The 20375-nt window shown below is 34.9% G+C and overlaps 1 protein-coding gene across 2 annotated transcripts; it reads right to left on the bottom strand.

Annotated features, from left to right (window-relative positions):
- Nucleotides 1–2114: 2114 nt before the first annotated feature.
- LOC115917891 (cytochrome P450 2J6-like) lies at nucleotides 2115–19282 on the bottom strand. 2 transcript variants are annotated; one of them, XM_030972533.1, is made up of 7 exons: nucleotides 18984–19281; nucleotides 12123–12529; nucleotides 6983–7125; nucleotides 4625–5146; nucleotides 3764–3945; nucleotides 2836–2954; nucleotides 2115–2362 (listed from the first exon to the last, which is right to left on the bottom strand). In XM_030972533.1, the coding sequence occupies exons 2-7, from the start codon at nucleotides 12493–12495 to the stop codon at nucleotides 2178–2180; spliced, it is 1524 nt and encodes a 507-aa protein (XP_030828393.1). In that variant the 5' UTR covers nucleotides 12496–12529; nucleotides 18984–19281; the 3' UTR covers nucleotides 2115–2177. The 2 variants fall into 2 exon arrangements, with proteins under 2 accessions (XP_030828393.1, XP_030828394.1); XM_030972534.1 differs by lacking the exon at nucleotides 2115–2362 and having other exon boundaries at nucleotides 2882–2954; nucleotides 3760–3945; nucleotides 18984–19282.
- Between the last annotated feature and the right edge of the window lie 1093 nt (nucleotides 19283–20375).

Genomic DNA, 20375 nt, shown 5'->3' with positions numbered 1-20375 from the left:
CTTCCACATATTGCCTTAAACAAATAAAAGGTAACAAAGAATGTTGTAATCGCCACATAAAACTGGTGTATGTGGTGGTGCGTGTGTGTGTGTGTGTGTGGATGTGCAAAACAGGTGCGGGTGTGTGCGTATGTGACTGTGCGATGCGTGCTGCTCTCATTTTCTAATGCTCCACACAATATATGCCTCCTTAAAGCTTTTCTTATAAGTATTTGATATGTTTTTAGAGGTTGTGTATTTTTTTCAAAGGCATAACCTCAACTCCTTATTTAAAGGTATACACACAAGGTAAGCCTAAACTAATCGCAGTTTATAGTACTGATTACTAGTACTTTATAATTTTATCTTCATGAGTAGTTTGCTTTTTTGATTTTACAGCAACTGCGAAGAATTCTCTTCAGCCATTAATTCTGATATGGCGGCAGAAAATGTTGTATTCTATGAAAATTAAGCTTTTTCAATCAGATATATTCTGTAAAGGAATATTTAAATTGAATACAATATAAAGCTCTATGATACACATGGCACGTAATCAAAACAAATCACACTTGTTCAAGTATTAATTATCCAACATAATTTATTCAGTACTGCCGCATGTACACGTTTGTCTTTATTGAGCTACCCGAATCACTTAAATAGCACATTACACTCTTTTTTTCCAAAATAAATAATAAAGATAGTCTCTTCCATTTACAATCTCAAAAGTGTAATACAAAATAAATGTTCTACATATATATCGTCAAGAATACATTTGTCTACCAAGGTCCAACTTGGAGTCCATCATATCTATTACCATTTCAATACTTGCATTCAACCATTTCATCTAAAATAAGCGACGATCTATTTTCTTCCGTTACTGGTCCTATGACATGCATAATACTGGATCTTTTTTGAGCACTCGATTGAAAAAGAAAAAAAATTATAATGCGTATTAATATGTTACGATTAAAATGACTTTTACAGGTATTACTACATACCGTAGAATGTACTCTACAAAATCCATGAACGTTCATAATTATAATTGCAAAGAATACATTTTTCATTGATAATGTCAAAAATTTAACATGAGAAATTCTAAAGTTTTTTCGACGCTACATATTTTATGTATCAAAGAAACTGCAAAATGTGTCAACATATCGCTGTAAAAAGGAGCTTATATACTTTATATTTATTCTGGTTTAAAGCTATGACATCTAGCAATTGTCTGCTGCTACTAACGCACGACTTAAACATAACATTTATGTAAATATTTCTTTTTTGGGGGGGGAGGGGTGGGCTCATATTACGTAATGGTATTCCAAAGAAATGATTTATACGGCACGATTTCCGTTTCAAAATGTTTGGAATGTCTGGAAACGGCCGAGTATAAGTTATCTTATTTGTAATTTACATGTAATGGAAACGAAAATGTTAATAAAACCCATGAGAATAGACATTTTCTTCTTTACAATAAGCAATGTTATTTCCCAAGACCTTACTTTAGATAATAGAAGGTTCAATTGTTTCTTTGATATATCCAAGATAAAAATACAGTCAACAACTAAATTATTCATACATTACCAAATTTTGTTAATTTTGAACTATGTGAAAATTTGAGTTGTCCCGATTTATTTGTCTCGAGATTGTGACTTACTAAAGCTTACATCAAACATATTCAACAAGGCCCTATTTCAACCAGTCCACCTTTCAGTCTTGAGCTACGAAAAACATCTACCCCTTCCCCTTTCCCCCGAGAAATAAAAAAATATATAGTAACTGTATCTGAGCCATTTCTCCTCTTTCTAACAAACTTTACTAGGTAAACGTTCATACCTGCAAGCACAAATCTATCTTTGGAGCCACATTTTATCAAAATTCTAACTTAAAGAAACAAAAAGTTAATAAAATCTGAAGCTGTCGAGATAAGATAACCTGCTCTGAAATGGAAAGGTTACAACAGAATACTGTCTCATGAAAAAGTTGGTCCTCGCAAATAAGTTTGAATGGGTTCTGTTATTTCACCCATTGCCATACGATAGACAGACAGTTATTTTTCAGAACTTCTATAAAAATTGGATTAAAAAATGTTGTTATTATTATTATAATAATAATTATTTGTATTACTGTTATTATAACTGTTTATAATCCCTGCGGAAATCCTGGACTGACAGTATCACAAGGAATCAGATGGAAGCATCCTATTTGTTCCTGAGTATTGCCTTTACCTTGTAAGGTCGGGGCTGTCTGTTCAACCCTACAACTCCTTCAAAAGATGGCGTCGTGTCGGGATCGGCGAACACGTACTTGAAGCGCTGCATCAGAGATACGAAGAATAGAAACAACTCCATCTTGGCGAGCTGTTCTCCCATGCAGACCCGACGACCTAATCATGGTACAAAAGCATGATATCTTTCCGTTAACTCACTCGAAATGAAAATACAGCTTTTCTTCTGTGGATATAAAATACCTGCGCAAAGTATTGTGTCAAGCACTTCTACCTTTAAAAAAAAATGTTGACACCTATTCGCTAATGATATCAAGTCTGTGGACAAAAATAAAATTCTTTGTAAAATTACAGACTGGAATCAAGATAAAACTTGGTTTATCTGCAAATAATTCCCATATGGATGGTTATCTCGTTATATTTTGAATAATTTGGAATGTCATATACATTTTTAGGTAACACATTACATGGGATATTTCTACGATAGTATTCACTCTTACATTTTTATCAGAAAACAGAAATGTGTTTTCAGTTAGACACCATAATGAACATAAATTAGGGCTATGACGATCATTGGACAGTGAATGAAACATTAATTATGTGAAACCATTCAGCACAACTTTATTCCTTACCAGCTGAGAAGGGCATGAAGCTATCTGGATGAACTACCTTTGTTCCGTCTTTGTTCAGGAATCTGTGGGGATCGCATTTATTAGGGTTTGGCCAGTCCACTGGGTCGCGGAAAAGAGACCTGTAAGGTAAAATTGGGTTAATGCTAAATTGCTAATCATAATGATATTTGTAATGACTCAGTTTTCACGAGTTACTAGAGAAATATGATCCATATTGGTTCCATCTATAGCTAAGACAACTATAGTTCTCTGTATACAGAGAATTGATAGAATTATTGTTCCCAAGAGAATGGAAGAAGATAAATTCAATCACAAAAGATTCGGCATTTTAACTGTCGTAATACGCCTTAAAAATACATTCTGGTGACTGTGAGAAAAGTTAATATGAAATTCATTTGAACATTTTTGTGCCGAATTGTTCGGCCAACCGTGTTCTAGAGGATAAGCAAACGTCTATCGACCCACCCAACTCATCATCGGCTATGCAAACATGTCACATTGAGAGGAACTATTAAAAATGTGCTTCAGTTCATTTTGAGAAATAACAAACGGGGATGGGTATCCCAGTGGTCAGACAGCCCAAGAGACTGACAGTTTGGATCTTGTGAACTCTCAACAAAATGTATAAGGACAGTGAGACTAACATTAATTTTGTTCGGTTTCGCGTACTTTCGACCTTGTGAACCATCATGCGACCTTTTAGAATTGTCGCTCTCGTGGCCCGTCAGTCTCGTAGGCTACGCGTTTTGGTCTTACAATAATAGGGACTTTTAGATTCTGCACGACGAGAACGCGGACTGCCCTTTTAAGGCAATGTGACGTCACTGCCAGTGCCTTAAAAGGACATCACATTGCGTTAAAAGGGCATTCCACGCTCTCGTCGTGCAGAATCTAAAAGTCCATAATGGTAAACCTGAGGCGTACCTACCACATGTTGATCCACATCCTGGTTCCCTTGGGTATGTGGTATCCTCCTAGCTCTGAATCTCGGAATGCAGCATGAGGGACGATTGGAACCACGCTGGCTAATCTCTGCAGCTCCATCAACGTCGCTTCCGTGTATGGCATGGACCCTCGGTGCGATAAACACACGGGTTCATCACCAATCACCTAAAGATGACAAATCATCAAAAGAAAAAATATTTCTGACAATACAATATTAGGGCGACAACTTTAATGGGTTTTATAGTACTACGCAAGAGGAACCCCTACATTGTTATCCAAATTGTATAAAAAGAAAACAGAACGGAATGTTAACCCTTTTCCCTGTCGATCCTTTTCCCTTGGTTTTAAAAGGATACAGGTGAAAATATTCATTTTGTGACTAATGTACTTGCACCCATTTGGACCACTAGTGGTATCTTCTTCTCTGAAACAGCGATGAAATACAGTTCAACCCTTACAGTCACTGTCAGTCAGTCTCTGATAAATCATTATAACAACTTAGTTTTTATCATTAGCATAAACCAGGGCAACTATACGTTGAGTGTAGTGGCAAAACATCCTTTCTCGATACGAATCAATAAAATTAATCTATACCAACCTTGATTGGACCTCCAGTACCAAATTTGATTCTGATTTGCTAATTTGCATGCGATTGTAAGTGGCACTTCTTCTGTTAAGGAACATGATTCTATTATCTACTCAGCTTGAATATATTGAAAGCTTTGAAATAATTAAGAGTGACTTTCTCAGGGCCATCATATTTCTTAGACTAGGTTTGATTACTATATTATAATGAACATCAAGAATTTCATGTTTCTAAAAATTCAATTTCTTGTCCCATTACCTCCTGTATTTCTGCTTGCACTTCTTCCTGTATATCTGGATATGCTGCAAGGTAAAGGATGGCCCAACATAAAGTCGTTGAAACTGTGTCCGATCCAGCGATAAATAGATCTGACAGGAGAACTTTCAGTTCTTCGTCATTAAAGTGCACCGGGTCTTTCACAGCGTGCATGAGGTACGCATCGATGAAGTCTAGTACTTCGTGTTCTTGATTCGAAGCAGTACTATTTGAAAGTCTTGATTTGTGTTCGTCGATCTTCCCGCCAAAATATTTGAACATGTTTTGAACTGATACGTGGTTTGTCTGCCATCTTTCCTTGTAAATGTAGGCGTGTTGTAGGAAGGGAAACACCATGACCTCTCCTTCCGCTCGGAATCCCATAATGCCTCGCAGGTAGTTCATGAGCTGGTGAAACTCCGGGTCGTTGTGCTCGAAGCGATGTCCAAATATAAGTCGACAGATGATGTTGGACGAGTTGGTCGCCAAAGGTCCTTGCGGATCAAAAGGTTGACCGTTGTATGACTGTAAATACAAAAAATAATGGAAAGCTGATTAATAATAACATCGATTATTTTTTTTTTGGGGGGGGGCACTATAATATAAAAAGTATCATAGCGCTTACAAAATTGCAAAAGAGAACATAAAAAACATAGAACCATGAAATAGGCGAATCACAAATTGCAAATTATAGGATAGGAGATTTCAAACTTATGAATTGTAACAACGCAGATTAGCATCAATTTCAATTCATAAAGTGCTGATGCACACCACTAGCATCGAGCCACATGAAAGATAGAGCAGATGTTGAGAAAATACCTACAAAATAATGACTGAATAAATAGACGGTACATTACATGACACCGTTTTCTCAAATTCATCATTTTATGCAAATTCATATCAATTTATAAGGATTTGCATTTTAGAACCAAATGAAAATAGTTTTCTTGATAAATGAAGACCCTAACTTAACTTTGAGCGAAAGTAGGTATGACATGATATCCCGAACTGGGGATTTCCAATCACCCAGGCTTAGTACATTTTTGTTTGAAATAATTAAGGCTTAAACAGTAGAATTGGCAATAATGGACGTGTCTCAATCGGAAAGAGGGATACGAAATATTTCTTCCTTTTGGCATTATACACTCTCAACGTGTTCACGTGCTCCGGCCACGTTTTCAACCACTAATCGACAAATCGTGTTTGACATTCCAAGGCCTAAATAGATATGTAAATAAATCATCCTTGATTTAAGTGCACTTTTCATATCTTGTCTTCTGTCATTGCCTGATATTAAGAAATGCAAATAGTTCTGTAGGATCCTGACAGCTCTGAATCTTTACTTTGTTCACTGTACTTTCTAATTTGGTGTTCGAATGAAGTCTTCATTGGGAAACTGTTATTCAATTTTGTATTTCTGGCAAACCAACAAAGAATAGACTCGTTGCTATAGAATATTTTGTTGATTAGTTTATTTTAAGAGATAGCGATAGTGAATTCAGAATGACAGCTGACCGAAGCTCCATTCATTATCAGTGATAACGTCAGTGTCTTTAAAATCAGTGTTTTACAAATCAAACTAAATTTGAAAAGAAAATTTGAACTCTTTTCTTTTCCTTACAAAGTAATGAACGACTTCAGAATAATCAAAGGTCAATCACAAATGACAGGAATGCCATCATATAATTAAGGATATTCCTCGATCTTTTTAAGGAACCAACCTTTCCACATTTTGTTTATCAGGTAATTTGCATTTTCTCTTATTTAACGTTCATGTCGAGCACAAAAAAAAAATTACTTTATACCAGGAAAAAGATCCTGAGTAAAAATTGTGTAGGTCAGGAATCAGAATTCAAAGTGACAGTCCTGACAGTGAATTTACATTTGCTAAGTTGATTTAAATATTTGAAAGTCCATTTTCCGCGACAAGTATACACAGATGAAATTTGAAGTATTTACCCGAAGGAAATTCACGACAACTGATAATTATGGACAAATTATATATGGATGGAAGGATTTTCTCTTGAAAAACACGAATAATTTGCTGAAAAATCATATAGATATCATGGAAAGGCGTAAAAATGCTTTGTGGCTAGTTGTGCCTCGCATGTGACGTCACGAATGTTGACGCTCTACGGAGGACCACTGAAGGCAGAAAATCAGGATCTAAGAAATACATTTTTGAGAGATGATTACTGCGGGCCCAAAACATATTTTGAAGAGGGGAGTTGTTATATTTGATCAGTAAGGCTTCCCCTTCGCAATGATATGAATCAATTCAAAACACTTTTGATTCTTCGGGTGACTACTTGAAACATTCAGTCTTTAGTCTTAACATGATAATAAAGTTCATAAATTTACCGTGAATTGTTTAATGGTGTCATCCACCTCTTCCTGTATGATGGGCTCTAGGGCTACTTTCCCGAAGCCCATCCCTCGCAGAGTGGTGTGGGCGAAGTGACGTTGCTTTGCCCATCCGTCTGTACAACCTGATACAAAGATACCTGAGGAGGAATGAAAAAAATAATTACATTTATCAGACTAAAATTCATTAAATTTTGTTTGGACTCTGAACTTATTTATAATACTGTATTTCTGTTTCCTTGGTCACCTGGAATAGAGAAGAATTACATTAATTATAATCCCTTGTGGTAATTACATGTACAGGCGAACAAGACATGAATTATATAAGTGGATTGGTTATTTGCGAAGGCTATTAATGTTTAAATCCCTTTTTATCATGGTTTTAAGTAAACAATTCAAAATTGTAAGTGCTGTAGGAAAAAAAAGGGGGTATGATAGTGGAGAGGCAGTTGGCAAATTAGCATTCGATCAAATCAGGGTTATCAATTTCATATTTTAACCAGCCCATGACTAACTTTTATCTTGCAGAATTATTTTGTATTTTTATCTGGTTACCCCTTAAGCTGAATTCCGGGATAATTTTTGTTCAAGCAATACATTGTGGTTGTTCCCACTATCATGTTACTTGATTCGGTGATTTTTCCCCCCCCCCCCCCCCCCATTTTTCTCTCTCTCTCTCTCTCTCTCTCTCTTTGCCTTAGTCTTAGTCTTACATCATTATATGTGTATATTGATCTCATATATTATGTGTAAATAGCATTCATGGAGAGTTGACATGTTAGGCAAATATGGTAGCAAGCTTGACACAATATATCAACAAAGTTATAGCTCGGTGACAAAACCAAGTAATAAAACAAACTGACAGAGCTAAACACTGTATTTTGTCCCATAAATACACAAAATACCGGTATCCTCCCATTATTGGCCTACGTGTGTATAGGCACAGTGGTTAAAGTGCAATGTCTTATCGAAGCGACTTCATGCATTTCAAACATGGTAAAATGATAAACATGTTCAGACTCTGAGCCTCGCAGAATAATTGTGAGCGATGATGATTATCTCTAAATAGACCATTCACCGATACACTGTTGGAAGACAAACTTTGCTCCACGTTACAACAGGGCTGATATAAAATCATCTGATATAGGCCACTCCACGGAACTTCGATTGAACCTTGGCAACAATGGGGTAGTTATGATTTATAACACGTGCTACAAAAAGGAGGAAAATGAGCTTGATAAAGGGTTTTTCTGGTTGGTGACATTCAGAAGAGGTCTTTGCTCTTTTCTTACCTGACCCGCCTGACCCAGGCGTTGTTCTCCGACCTCATTCCGATCAAAATCATAGGTTGGATCAAAGATGCTTAGTCTTGTTACTGGACGTTTATAATTAGTGATGAATTTGAGGGCTTAGAGAATGTACCTCTTCATCACTGCATTGAATTAAGAGCTACCTTGATTAAAAGAGGAGTTTAATTTCATCGCAACACCAGTTTTAGGTGCATTACGTACGATACTTTCACATCAACATTAGACGAATGCTCATATCCTTTCAGATTGACTAGTACAGTAGTAAATAATCTTACGTATGAATATCTATTATATGCCTGTGACGTATATGGAAGAAAATTTCAAATCTAAGTTTAGCTAACAATCTCTCTCCCTCTCTCTCTCTCTCTCTCTCTCTCTCTCTCTTTCAATCTTTTTTCCTCTTTATCTCCCTCTTTCTCTGTTTAAAATAATTTAAACAAATTGTTATCCGCCTTGTTTTTTCTTATCTAATGAAATCGCATTATTAGTATCTGTAATAAGATATAAATGGCTGTCAATTGTGTTATTTTATTATTCATAAAGACAAAAATTCATCGGCCAGCAATAAATGTTTGATGGTACGAATATAATACCATCAAGGAGACTGGAGAAGCGGCTACATTTTACTATTAAGCTCAAAGGGTTGATTTTAACGCAGATCCGCCAACTTACGATTTAATACCATCATCACAATACTCATGGGATTTTTTTTTGTAGCGGAGCCAGTATTGTGTACAAGCACGGTGTCGTACAAGTCCCTAAAGAAAATACAACTTTTTTCATCCACAGATTCCGATGTGTTCGTATGTTTCAGTATGGAATAATTCTTTTTAATAAGTTCGTTAGTTTCCAATTTCCTTCTGAGCACTACAATCCTCAGTTTAAGAAAAAAGATTCATGATATTTCAACTAGCAAAAAGGTGTGTTGCTTGAATATGATCAGAGGGGACAAAAGGTTTACGTAAACAAAGAAGGGAAAAAGTTTGCTACCCCAAATATACCTCACTTCTCCAAATATATTTAGGGGATAATAGATATACCCTTGAAAACCCCAAACCCTCTTCAGGAGAGCCGTTATTTGCAAGGTGGCCTCAAGTTCACATATATCAACGTGCGACATCTAGACACGCTATCAATATGTGGGCTGATCTGATGTTGGCTTCAGATTATCTTGGAGTAAAGAACTCCATTTGTTAGGCTTTTCATTGAGCCTTATTTCAATAGTTTTATTGTCAAGTGTTTGTTTTATAAAGCTCCCCAGGTCAGAGGTACTTTGTATTGTTTACGGACCTCTATTAGTCGAGAAAATATCCCCAGGACTGAAAGGAGGTACGGCAAACATGAAGAAATGCAGATAATAGAATGAGCCTTAATCAAACCTTATCAAGTTAGAGCATAATATATGAGAGAGAAAGAGAGAGAGAGAGAGAAGAAAAAAGACGCGATAACTCTTTTCTGGTGGTATAGGAGCTTACGCGAGCTTTCTATACCGTATAGGGTGCCTTGTTATGATTTGCAATGGCCCAAGAGTTATTCGTTTCCCTTAACAAGGGGGAACATAGTATCTTCATACGTTTTTGAAAACTAATTTGCAGTGAGAAAAGAATTATGATATTATAAAAGGATTCCAAAGCAAGATCTGATTTCAGTTTGCAGAGCAAATACGAACATGATATCAAAGACCAAGATAACATTTCTCCTTTTAGCAAATATTATCATATCACTACTCCCCCCTCCCCCTCCCTCCCCCTATAGTATACGTCTATCTATAATTATCGATACCATTACAGTAGAGTTTGTAAGTATATGCATCCATGTCTAACAATCAGAAACAGCTACTGTAATGAAGAATATTTATACACTATCATCATCGTTTTCATATCTAAGCGCTACAGGATAAATATCTAATAATATGCACCCTCTTAAATTACTAATTGTTTGTCCTTTAGTAGTACGTAATAGGTAAATTATGCTAAGCTCAACTGTCAAATACGAACACGAAGTAAGTGCATAATATTAGTAGTTAATCACCGCATGCATATATATATATATATATATCATTTATCTAACGTAAATTAACATATAACGTCAGAAAGAATATAGACTATACTACTCGAAACGAGTGATATCTCAAGAAGGTAAATACTATATCTATATAATGATATGAGTGGGGCGTGTGTGCGTATGTGTGTGTATGTGAGTGCCTCCTATACAAGATTCAACTACAAATCAAATCAAATCAAATGCACTTATTAATATATAAATCAACATTCTTATATTATCTACACGTACATTTTAAAGAAAAAGTCAGCTATAGTTTTACCTTTACGAGGACGAATACAATTTTACAGCTCAATAAAATATAAGATAAATTTGGAGGTCATGCTTCTTAGGGAGCCAACTGGTGGACAATAATTAAAGGGTCATTTACTGAAATTCCACATGGTGGTCTCACTGGCCTGCATCCTGACTGACATTGAATTTACGAATTAAAAGGTAAAAGCAAAAAAATAGGAGATGGTACAAATAGGATATAAAAAATTATGGTACGATTATTCATCTTTTAAAAAGTATGTAAGACCGGTGCACTAGGGACGTCAAAAAACTCATGCACACTTATTGCTGATTAAAGTTAGATTTAGACAAATCCAGAAGATTTCATAAAGTATCCCTGTCTTCAAATTTGCAATAGGGATATACAGAATAATATCTTTAAATAGACAGAAAGATTGGAGAAAATAACTAGTGTGGTTATAAGTGGTAATGGGAGGTCAGTAAAAAAAAAAAAATCCGACTCACATATACCTATCTATAGCCAGATGTTGATAGAAGGTCAACATATATTTATATAATATACTCAATCATATTCGCCTTTGATAACAATACCCATAATATATACTATTTAATATCGGTTAGACTAAGTTGTGAAGAAACATCCATCCAAAGTTTTATGGATATGAAGATGACATGAAAAAATTTCCAGAGTTATGTTTTTTTTCTTTAAAGTGCCCATTGTGGAAAATGTTGCTATTCTATTGAACGATTTAAGAACCCATGGGAGGGGGGAGGTAGCAATTTTCTCTTTCAACACATTAGTGATCTTTTAAAATGGATAATTTCAACACACTTCTCTACGCAGTTTGAAATAGATTTATAGGTTTCTTACTTCATCATGGTAAGTGTAGCTACAAGCAAAACAAAACAAAACAAAAGTCTAGAAAATGCCACTGCTAGATAATAATCAGAATGACAGTTACATACATTAGGCTTTCAAAGACTAGCGTTAAGGCTATAATGGTCACTATGAATATGACTGACAAAGAAAGCGGACAAAATATACAGTTCCTCAGGTAGACAAAGGAACATCCCTTCACTGCTATTATGTAAAAATGTGTAGAACAGGTGCCTCATGCATATTCACCTGTTCTACACATTTTTACATGAGAGCAGTGAAGTGATGTTCCTTAATTAATTTGTCTACCTGAGGAACTGTATATTTTGTCCGCCTTCTTTGTCAGTCATGTCATAGTGAGTTCTCCACCATGCACTTTTAAAAGAAAAATGTGTGACCTGCTTTTTAAACATTACGATGGTTTTCTAAAACCATTGACACTTTGGATTGTATAGAGTCTATTGAGTTATAAAGTGACATGTGCTCATGAAAAGGTTCGTATTTTCACTTGCGTTCCTTGATCTGTAGTTTGAAAGGAGAGAACAAAAGCTAGTCATGAAACCTCTCCATCACTGATAGTGGAACCTTTAAACATCTAAAAAGAATTTAAATACGAATGTACATGTATTCAATGCGTTTAGGCATGCATGCTCACCTCTTCTGTCTTTGTTGTACAAGTCTGCTTCAACAAGTTTAGGTTTATCAGCGAAGTCCAGTCCTTTCTTGACAAGCAATGTTTTGATCATTTCGGCTCCACAGACGACAACGTCGTTTGAAAGACCGATACTCACTCCATACACGGGCCCATACTCCTTGCCCCATCGCATCAGTGTATCAGCGAATGCATCGTCCTGCTCGAAGGCGAAAACGTTTCCAAAGATTGGAAGTCCTCGTGGTCCTGGAGGGAAGTCCTTTGGTTTCTGGTGGAGCCATGTGATGATGAGGACGAGGACGAATAGAACGAGGATGATGGAGGTCGTCCACGAAAGCATTAAAGCCGACAGCAGGTTACCAAACGAAAATGCCATCACGACGGTTTGGGTCCAGCTAAAAACTGCCTACCTGGTCAACGGAAACAAAGTATGAAGACCATTTTAAGGATACATAGACCACTGAGTGTAAGCTCTTAACAAAAGGTTTTCTTTTCTTAATCATAACATTTGAATAAAGAGGGGAAATAAGGAAAATAAGGCAGAGCTTATATTATTCCTTACTGACTTGGTAAAGCAACAGTCAAACAAACTACTAAAATTTTGTTAGGCGGCCGATGATAACGTAAAAGCGTATGTATTTGAACGATCATGCATAGGGTAGTTAATCTAGAGATTCACCCCTTCATGTCCATCGCTTTCTCCACACCTGACAACTATTTGCTTTCCTCCCAGTCCAGCAAATTTGAAGAAATCTCACCTAGGTGCAAATAACACCCCATAGGCTACCAGAAGAAATTCAGGTTCTAACCCTTCCTTTCGGGCTTTTACCAAGCAAGTATATATATATCCAACCAAGTGAACTAAATGTTAGATAACTTTGATCTCTCCAGTTGGCTTTGCAATGACAACACACACATAAATAAAACAAACGTCATAAATAATTACATAGCACTTTATTTGCTTAACGAGAACGTAGGAACAACTATGTCGCATTTTGTTCCCCGAGCATGCTGAGGCTGGATTCCAAACAAAAAATAAAGACGCTAAATTACAAGGAAAAGGAGATGCACTTTCATCCGAAGGAATATATCATAATGGAAAGTGATAAAGTACTTTTGTTAAAATGCAACTGCATAGATTAGTTAGCCATCTCCTTGTGTACTTCTAGTTAAAACGATTTGCAGAGTTCACGTGAAAGGGTTTTTGATGAATCAAATGGGCGGGAAGATTATCCTGTAAAGTGAATCTTTTATTGTTGGTTTTGTTTCCGGAAGGGGTCACATCAAATAACAAAATATTATAAAAGGAACCTCGTCACGATGAGATCAATATGTTAAAATTGACAGCTTGGTTATTAAATCAATAATAATATACTTATTCTGTTTGGGTCATTTAAGGTCAGAGAGGAGTCACGGTGTGTTCAAATGTATGAACGTTTTTACCCCCAAGACCCAGCAAACAAAGTATTGCATTCACCTCTTACAAAATGTTATAGTTCAATAGCCAGAATGTATAGGGTACATTCATTAATAGACCGATTTACTAACATATTCAAATGTGTGGATGTTTCTTTCCCAGGGGCCTAGTGACGAGTTATTCAATTAACCTGTTATGAAAGAATGAACTACAATACTTGGAATCCAGTCTGCATATTTTACGTGTTGCTATGTCGGCCAAGCCTCGGGAAAGCTATCAAGTTGTCAAGAACAACCTTTTATCAAAAGTATGCAGACAATTTGAATATGTCAGACAATCTTATGGTAAGATTAAAGGTCGTCACTGGTGTCCTTTGTACTAGAAGAAACATGCATAAATTAGAAATATCGTTTCTTATTTTAGCTACTTAAATTTGCATCTAAAATACCGATTTCTCGCAACATCACAATAACAAAGAGTATAAAAATGCTACTTACTAGAATCATACGCCTAGTAATTTTTTTTTTTTTAGTTTGTTGCATACAATGATTATGAGATTAAATGAACATATTTATTATTTTCATTCAACAACATTGACCATCTTGTAGATAAATATCGAGTATTTTTTCTTTGAATTGGTACAACCAACATGAATTATTTCGACGAAAATAAGTATATAATCCGATATATCGTTCTTACACATTTCATGTTTTAGTTCTGTGGTCGTTTTATTTTGCTGGTCAAACACACTTTTCCCTCAACTCTTATTGAATCTCATTGTAGTTTCATTCAGATCAAGTAAAGAAAATGTGATGGTTTAGATTTCCAGGACTTCCTACACCTTAGAAGTATTCCTACGAATATATAAAATTGCATGATGTTTGCAGCAAAGCAAAACAAATCTGAAGTAAGTGTAGAGCAGCAATGTAATGCGAAATAAAAACTTAAGTGTCTACATTGGTTTTATTGATTGGAATTGTGCATCAACTGCCATGAAAATAACAGTCTAGTACAATATTTTTGTTGTAAAGCAATAGTCACGTGTACGATGTCAAGGACGTAATATCAACTGCATTCATCTTGAAACCATATCACGGCATTTACTTTAGAGTTTTAGCTTGAAAATCCCTTAGTTACGGCCACTTATGCGATTATTTACTTATATTTTGAAAGAATTTTTTTAGTGACACGCGATCGAATTCAAATAAGCAGTGCCATAGAAGGCGTACAGCTGCCCTGAAAATGCGATTAAACAGTTCTTTTGAAATAAAATCAATTGTTATCTCAAGAAAGGCAAACTATGTGAGAGTTTCACATAAATAAATCAGATAAATGCTAAAGCACTTCATTGAAAGTTTTATTTGTTACCATTTAGTACACTTTGAGTTTCATTTGACAAAATTCAATGAAAAAAAGTTAATTGAAGGCATGCAGTCAATTCTATAAAGAATTTTAAAAGTACGAAAGGTCTGGTGAAAAGTCAAGGTAATTGACTGGTGATAACAATCTCAATATGCAATTAACTTTTGACACAATAACAGGCAAGCATTCTTTAGACAAATTCATTACTTGAAAGAGGGACAAAATGAAATTAACAGATTATTGGGAAATGTTTTTTGTACATTTTTGGAGGTTTGCATATACTTCAAATAATATTTTAAAAATATTTTAATGTGTATAGTTTCATTACAATTTGTATATAATATGTAGATGGGTGTCGTATACATATTATTTTCCTTATGGGTATTATTCTTTGAAATGAGTTTATTTTTACATCATACATTATGAAAAACATTCGCCTGATTTGCGAAAGTTACTGTTTACATTGTATTTCTAAACAACTTAAACGCGCTTCTCTTAACCTTATGGTTATTGATTGAGACGGTTATGTGTGGAAATGGTTAAATCGAATCATTATATTTCAAATTAATATTATTGTTGTTTCAGTGTTCGAGATAAAATAGGAATGGGTTTTAGATCCAAGAGGCAAGTCGCAACAAACGAAAAGCAGTACTTGAACTGGCATATTACTGTAATGTGTTTAGAATTTCTTATGATGTCATCTTAGTTGTAGAAAAGACTGTCAAATCAAATCTTATTTTACAAAAGCTACAAGGTCGAGGTCCCCCTTTCCTTTAAAAATTGCTTTTACGTGATATATAAAACCACAAATTTAGTTGAAGTTATTTGTGTTTCTAAAATGAATATATGATGAGAATTGTATAACAAGCTATTTCACATCATTAATAATTGTCAAAAGCACACACTGTTGACGCAAGTCAGTAGAACGGCAATGGGGTGGCTAATTTGAGCCTCCCGCTATTGTTCAATATGCATGATAATTGTGTATACTAGAATAATTTTCGCCCGCGAGACCTGTCCTGTCTCCAATCGAAGGACAGACATGCACAATAATATTTTTCATTTATTGGAGAATATCATTCTAAATTTTCCACATAATTGAGTCAAATGTGTAAAAAAAAATCGAGCGCCGGTGAGCAAAGAAATAACATCATTTTATTAAGTGCTGCAAGATTCAAACCATTGAAATTAATATCATTGTAGTGTAAAGTGTTAAATTGACAATTTAAAAAATGTGTAGGCCGGTCTATTATGCTAAAAACTATCATTGCATAAGTTATATCAAATTTCATAATCAAAAGTATATTTAATACTCTTAGAAAGCCTACGTGTTTTTATGAATCGTGTCACGGTACAAAATAGGCTAAAATAACGGACAAGTCATTAGACACAAACGTACAACTTTCAGCCCATTTCGCGGGTGACGGAATTATTTATAAAAGGACTGACTGAGAGGACTTTTTCATGATTTGTTTAAGTCTTTATATTTCAAATGAAACACTTTACAAATAAAGAGAGATGTAAATCAAAAGAAAATGTTCTCTTAATAAGCTGAAAAGGATAACTCATTATTATTTAACCATTAAAATGCTATTTAAAAATCATTCGCTAAAAAAATATACATTAGTGCCATGAATAATGCAAATGCGGTACTAAATCCGTTGCCCTTTTATCTAATGACCAAAGTGAATTATTGCTTAAACATCTTTTAGAAACTTGACATTATAATGATATTAATTTCAACGGTTTGAATGGTGTGAATCTCGCAGCACTTAATAAAATAAAACTACTTCTTTCTCACTCGGTTGTTTCGGGAAAATGTAGACTCAAAACTGTGCTTTGTGCCGGAAATGATAGACATATTCCATCAAATATAAACTGGTTCATGCTTTTGTTTCTGATTGAATAGCGTCCATTCGGCAGTGTTGTCTTGACCGATACAATTCATCGTGCCCAAATAAAGATGTATTTACCTAACCTTGATAGCCCAAAGTATTTGATGTTCATATCTTTAGCTATTGTCAATTCATCTATCTACAATACATCACTAATTGGACGCTTGGTTTCCTGATTGTTAAAGAAATGAAGGTGATGTTGATATCTCTTTTAACTTATACTCACATCACGCCGTATAAAGAGTATTTAAAATTCGTTTATTAGATGATTGTAAACTGGAAGTAAATTCATAGAAAAAATATTAGACATTATAAAGCTTATATTGCCCAATGACATACGTTGATTACTCTGTATATAAAGAAATATATCATCAATTTGTTTGCAATATGTATGGAATATGTAATAAGTTATGATATATTTTACTGTGTATTATTTGTACTTGTCTATATCTAAGTTTTGTTGAAATGCTTTTTAAAACTGAGCTTGTAAAACTTGCAATGTAATTTAGCTTTCGGGCTACCATTTTGCAGTTGTTCTAATAAAACCATTTTACTACTACTATGACTTGTGTTTGATTTGTTTTAAAAAAAATCAATATTGAAATAATATAGTTGCTTTATATTTATTTTGTATCTGTCGCTCACTATCACAGGATCAAACCACGTGAAAAATTATATTATAGTCATTAGCCTTCAGGGAATTATTTAAGAACTCCAAAAGTATTCTACATAATATAACTAGGATAATGGACTATCACTGAGAAAGGAACAGAACATAATGGCATAGCAAGTTGCCATGTTTCTCATGTTATGTTTAGTAGCTTCATACTATGTTATCAGTTTAATACTGTATTTGAACATAACGGGAGTTTGAAGATTGATAACAATTCTATGAAATTGATAAAGTTTAAAACTAAACTGACTAAGTGAGTAAATGAATTGTATACGCTGCTTGATATATGCTTTCCAGACTAATGTGTTAGTAGGTGTTTTGTTTTGCATTTTACGCTTATCTAAATAGTATAAGAAAGTTGGGCATACAGTCTAAATTGATAATTCTATATGCCTATTCACGAAAATATTATTAGTAGTAGTAGTATATTAGTATATTAGTAGTGGTGGTTATTTTACCTGACTGCTGAGAAAGCATAAATGCTTGTAAGTAAGCAACCAAATGACCGACGGATTCAGGTCCTCTCCGAGGTACCTAAGCATGGGGCTTGACCATGACGACTTATGTATTTTATTTCGTATTTTAATTCAGTAGTGAGCAGTCGGTCAGTGGGATAGAAATTTGTCCTGATGACATTCAGAGCAAAACATCTTACATAGCCCTCATCTGACACATTGGTTAAGTAAAACAAGTTATATTACCTATTAATCAAAGTTTCAACAGATTTTCGAACATCTTCCATTTTCTTTATGATATTTAATGTAAGAAAAAATAAAGAAATATGATCTAAAACTCCGCCAGTTAAAATTTCGTGTACTGTCGTTGAGGTGAATAAATAAGTGGGATTTGAAATGCTCTCAAAGGATCAAAATTATTACTTATCGGTTTTCGAAAATTGTCATGGTACATTTTCAGCTGAAATTCGTGTATTTCGCTTTTTTAATTTAAGGTTCATCAAACTTAGAGGACTAAATAGCACGATTCCTTCACTTTTCCATTACCATGATCAACATTATCAATATATCACTTTCGTCTTATTTCCATAACTGTTTCTATGCTGACATTTGCAGCTAATGCTTCTCGAGAAAGAAAGGCTGACGTAGCATTTACCCATCATCTTTAATCAGAATCAGTTCTGTCATTAGGATTTTGAACAAAACATGATAACAGATAGTATGATGAAACTGGTTTCATCTATAAATAATCATCATTTGAGATATATTTCAGGATATGTAAGAGGCTCACTAGTAAAACAAAAAATGAAACGGCGGTCAGTCAATTATTCATCAAAGAAAAACGAAGATGCAATTTTAATATTTCCAAGTCACTGTAAAAGTTATATCCAAAGGATTACTTTAAAATATTTATCCTTTATAATACCATTTCAATTTCCGCTGTATGAAAATCAAAAGCGGTGAAAAATGAATGACTTATTAATGACATCGAAAAAGAAAGAAGTAAGTCTAATAAATCCGAGCAAATATGAAACTTTAATCCAAAAACCAGTGTGTTCTTACCTATGGCAGGGCTCAGGAGTTACGACTTCTCATATCCGGAAAATTCCGAGAGACGGTAAGAAAGTTTGGTTCCCCGAAGACTGGTGGACCGAGAGAGGTTCAGTAGACGATGGTGGAGAAGAGATACTGTGACCCTTTTAGATGAAGTTGCCAGAACAAAGGTCAGACCAAGACTGACACACATAGTGGAGTTTTATCAATATTGCATCGGCGATGATTTGTATTATGTATGGATGAAAGGATTACAAAAGGGGGGTACTTGGCACCTCGATCCGCCTCGCGAGGGGTACGCAAACCCAGTTCGTGTTCAGATGGCCGCTTGTTTGCTCGCTCTTAGCAAAGATAAACACGCGCAACATTTTGTGGCCATGATACGTTTAGATCATAAACTGATAAATATAAAAAGGCTATATTATATTCTGGGTCATGTTAGCGCACGGGGGTACCCACTATTTTTCTTTTGTGGGCGTGGTCTACAAAAAAAAGATACTTACAAGAGCAGATGGGAGGCCTATTCGTATCCACTAACCGATATTCTTCCGTGAACCGTGTCACACATTGGCTATACAGTATTTTTTATGATTCAATAAGATAGTAAAACTAATTTGAATTTTCACAGAGTCTTGTTATGATATCATAATTATAATAGATAAGTTCTTAAACAAAGCTATAACAAAATAGTATCTTCGAAAATTTCGTAGTCTTACGATTCTTCAACTTCCAAGAGATATTTATTTTTTTAATGATGGAACATACTTTAAGAAATGATAGCAAATCATGTCATACATGTGTATTGGTCCTTTAAAGTTAAGGTCCATAAAAATAGCGAAGTAATGTTTCATTCACGGCAATTTTATGGTCTATGATTAAAAAGGACTTGGTGTGACTCTAAACATGGGTACTGGACGTGGAAAGGTAGTCGGAGGGCAAACACCTGCAATATTTAAATGGGGGCAAAACAAAGCCGCCCCCATCTCTCCTTGCCATTAAGTGGCTCGAAAATAACATTGCTGGCGCTTAACCTCCACTTAGAATTCCACATATAATGGGTGCCACCCCCCCCCCCTCATACACATACCCCATGAAAACTACCCCACACCAGTCCTATACTCGGACACATTCGCAGATAGGCACACTGAAGAATGATAGGAATGACAAACGAATGTTCAATTAATCAGAGATTTAAAAATAAACGGATTTAGAGATACTGCTTAAACCTGTCTAGTTTGTTATTTTGATTGTTTTGGTGGTATGTTTCTGATTTTTAAAGTATTTTTTTCTAACTCCTGTGTGGTTGCCTTCTATAAAGAAAAAAATCTCGTAAATTTTGAACTCTAGGTCGTGAGAAACACAGTTTCGTGATTTTCTGCCGGAACATTTTTGTGTCAATGG

Source organism: Strongylocentrotus purpuratus, unplaced genomic scaffold, assembly GCF_000002235.5.
Source record: "Strongylocentrotus purpuratus isolate Spur 01 unplaced genomic scaffold, Spur_5.0 spur5_scaffold_6, whole genome shotgun sequence".
Lineage (NCBI taxonomy): Eukaryota > Metazoa > Echinodermata > Echinoidea > Camarodonta > Strongylocentrotidae > Strongylocentrotus > Strongylocentrotus purpuratus.
The sequence above is the reverse complement of the archived record's forward strand: the minus strand, read 5'-3'. Positions and strand labels throughout refer to the sequence as shown.

Coding starts and splice junctions, on each gene's coding strand:
- LOC115917891 (XM_030972533.1), bottom strand. CDS start 12,495: ATGGCATTTTCGTTTGGTAACCTGCTGTCGGCTTTAATGCTTTCGTGG. Junction 7,126..12,122: donor GTACAACAAAGACAGAAGAG/GTGAGCATGCAT, acceptor ATTCCTCCTCAG/GTATCTTTGTATCAGGTTGT. Junction 2,955..3,763: donor AGGATGTGGATCAACATGTG/GTAGGTACGCCT, acceptor TTTACCTTACAG/GTCTCTTTTCCGCGACCCAG.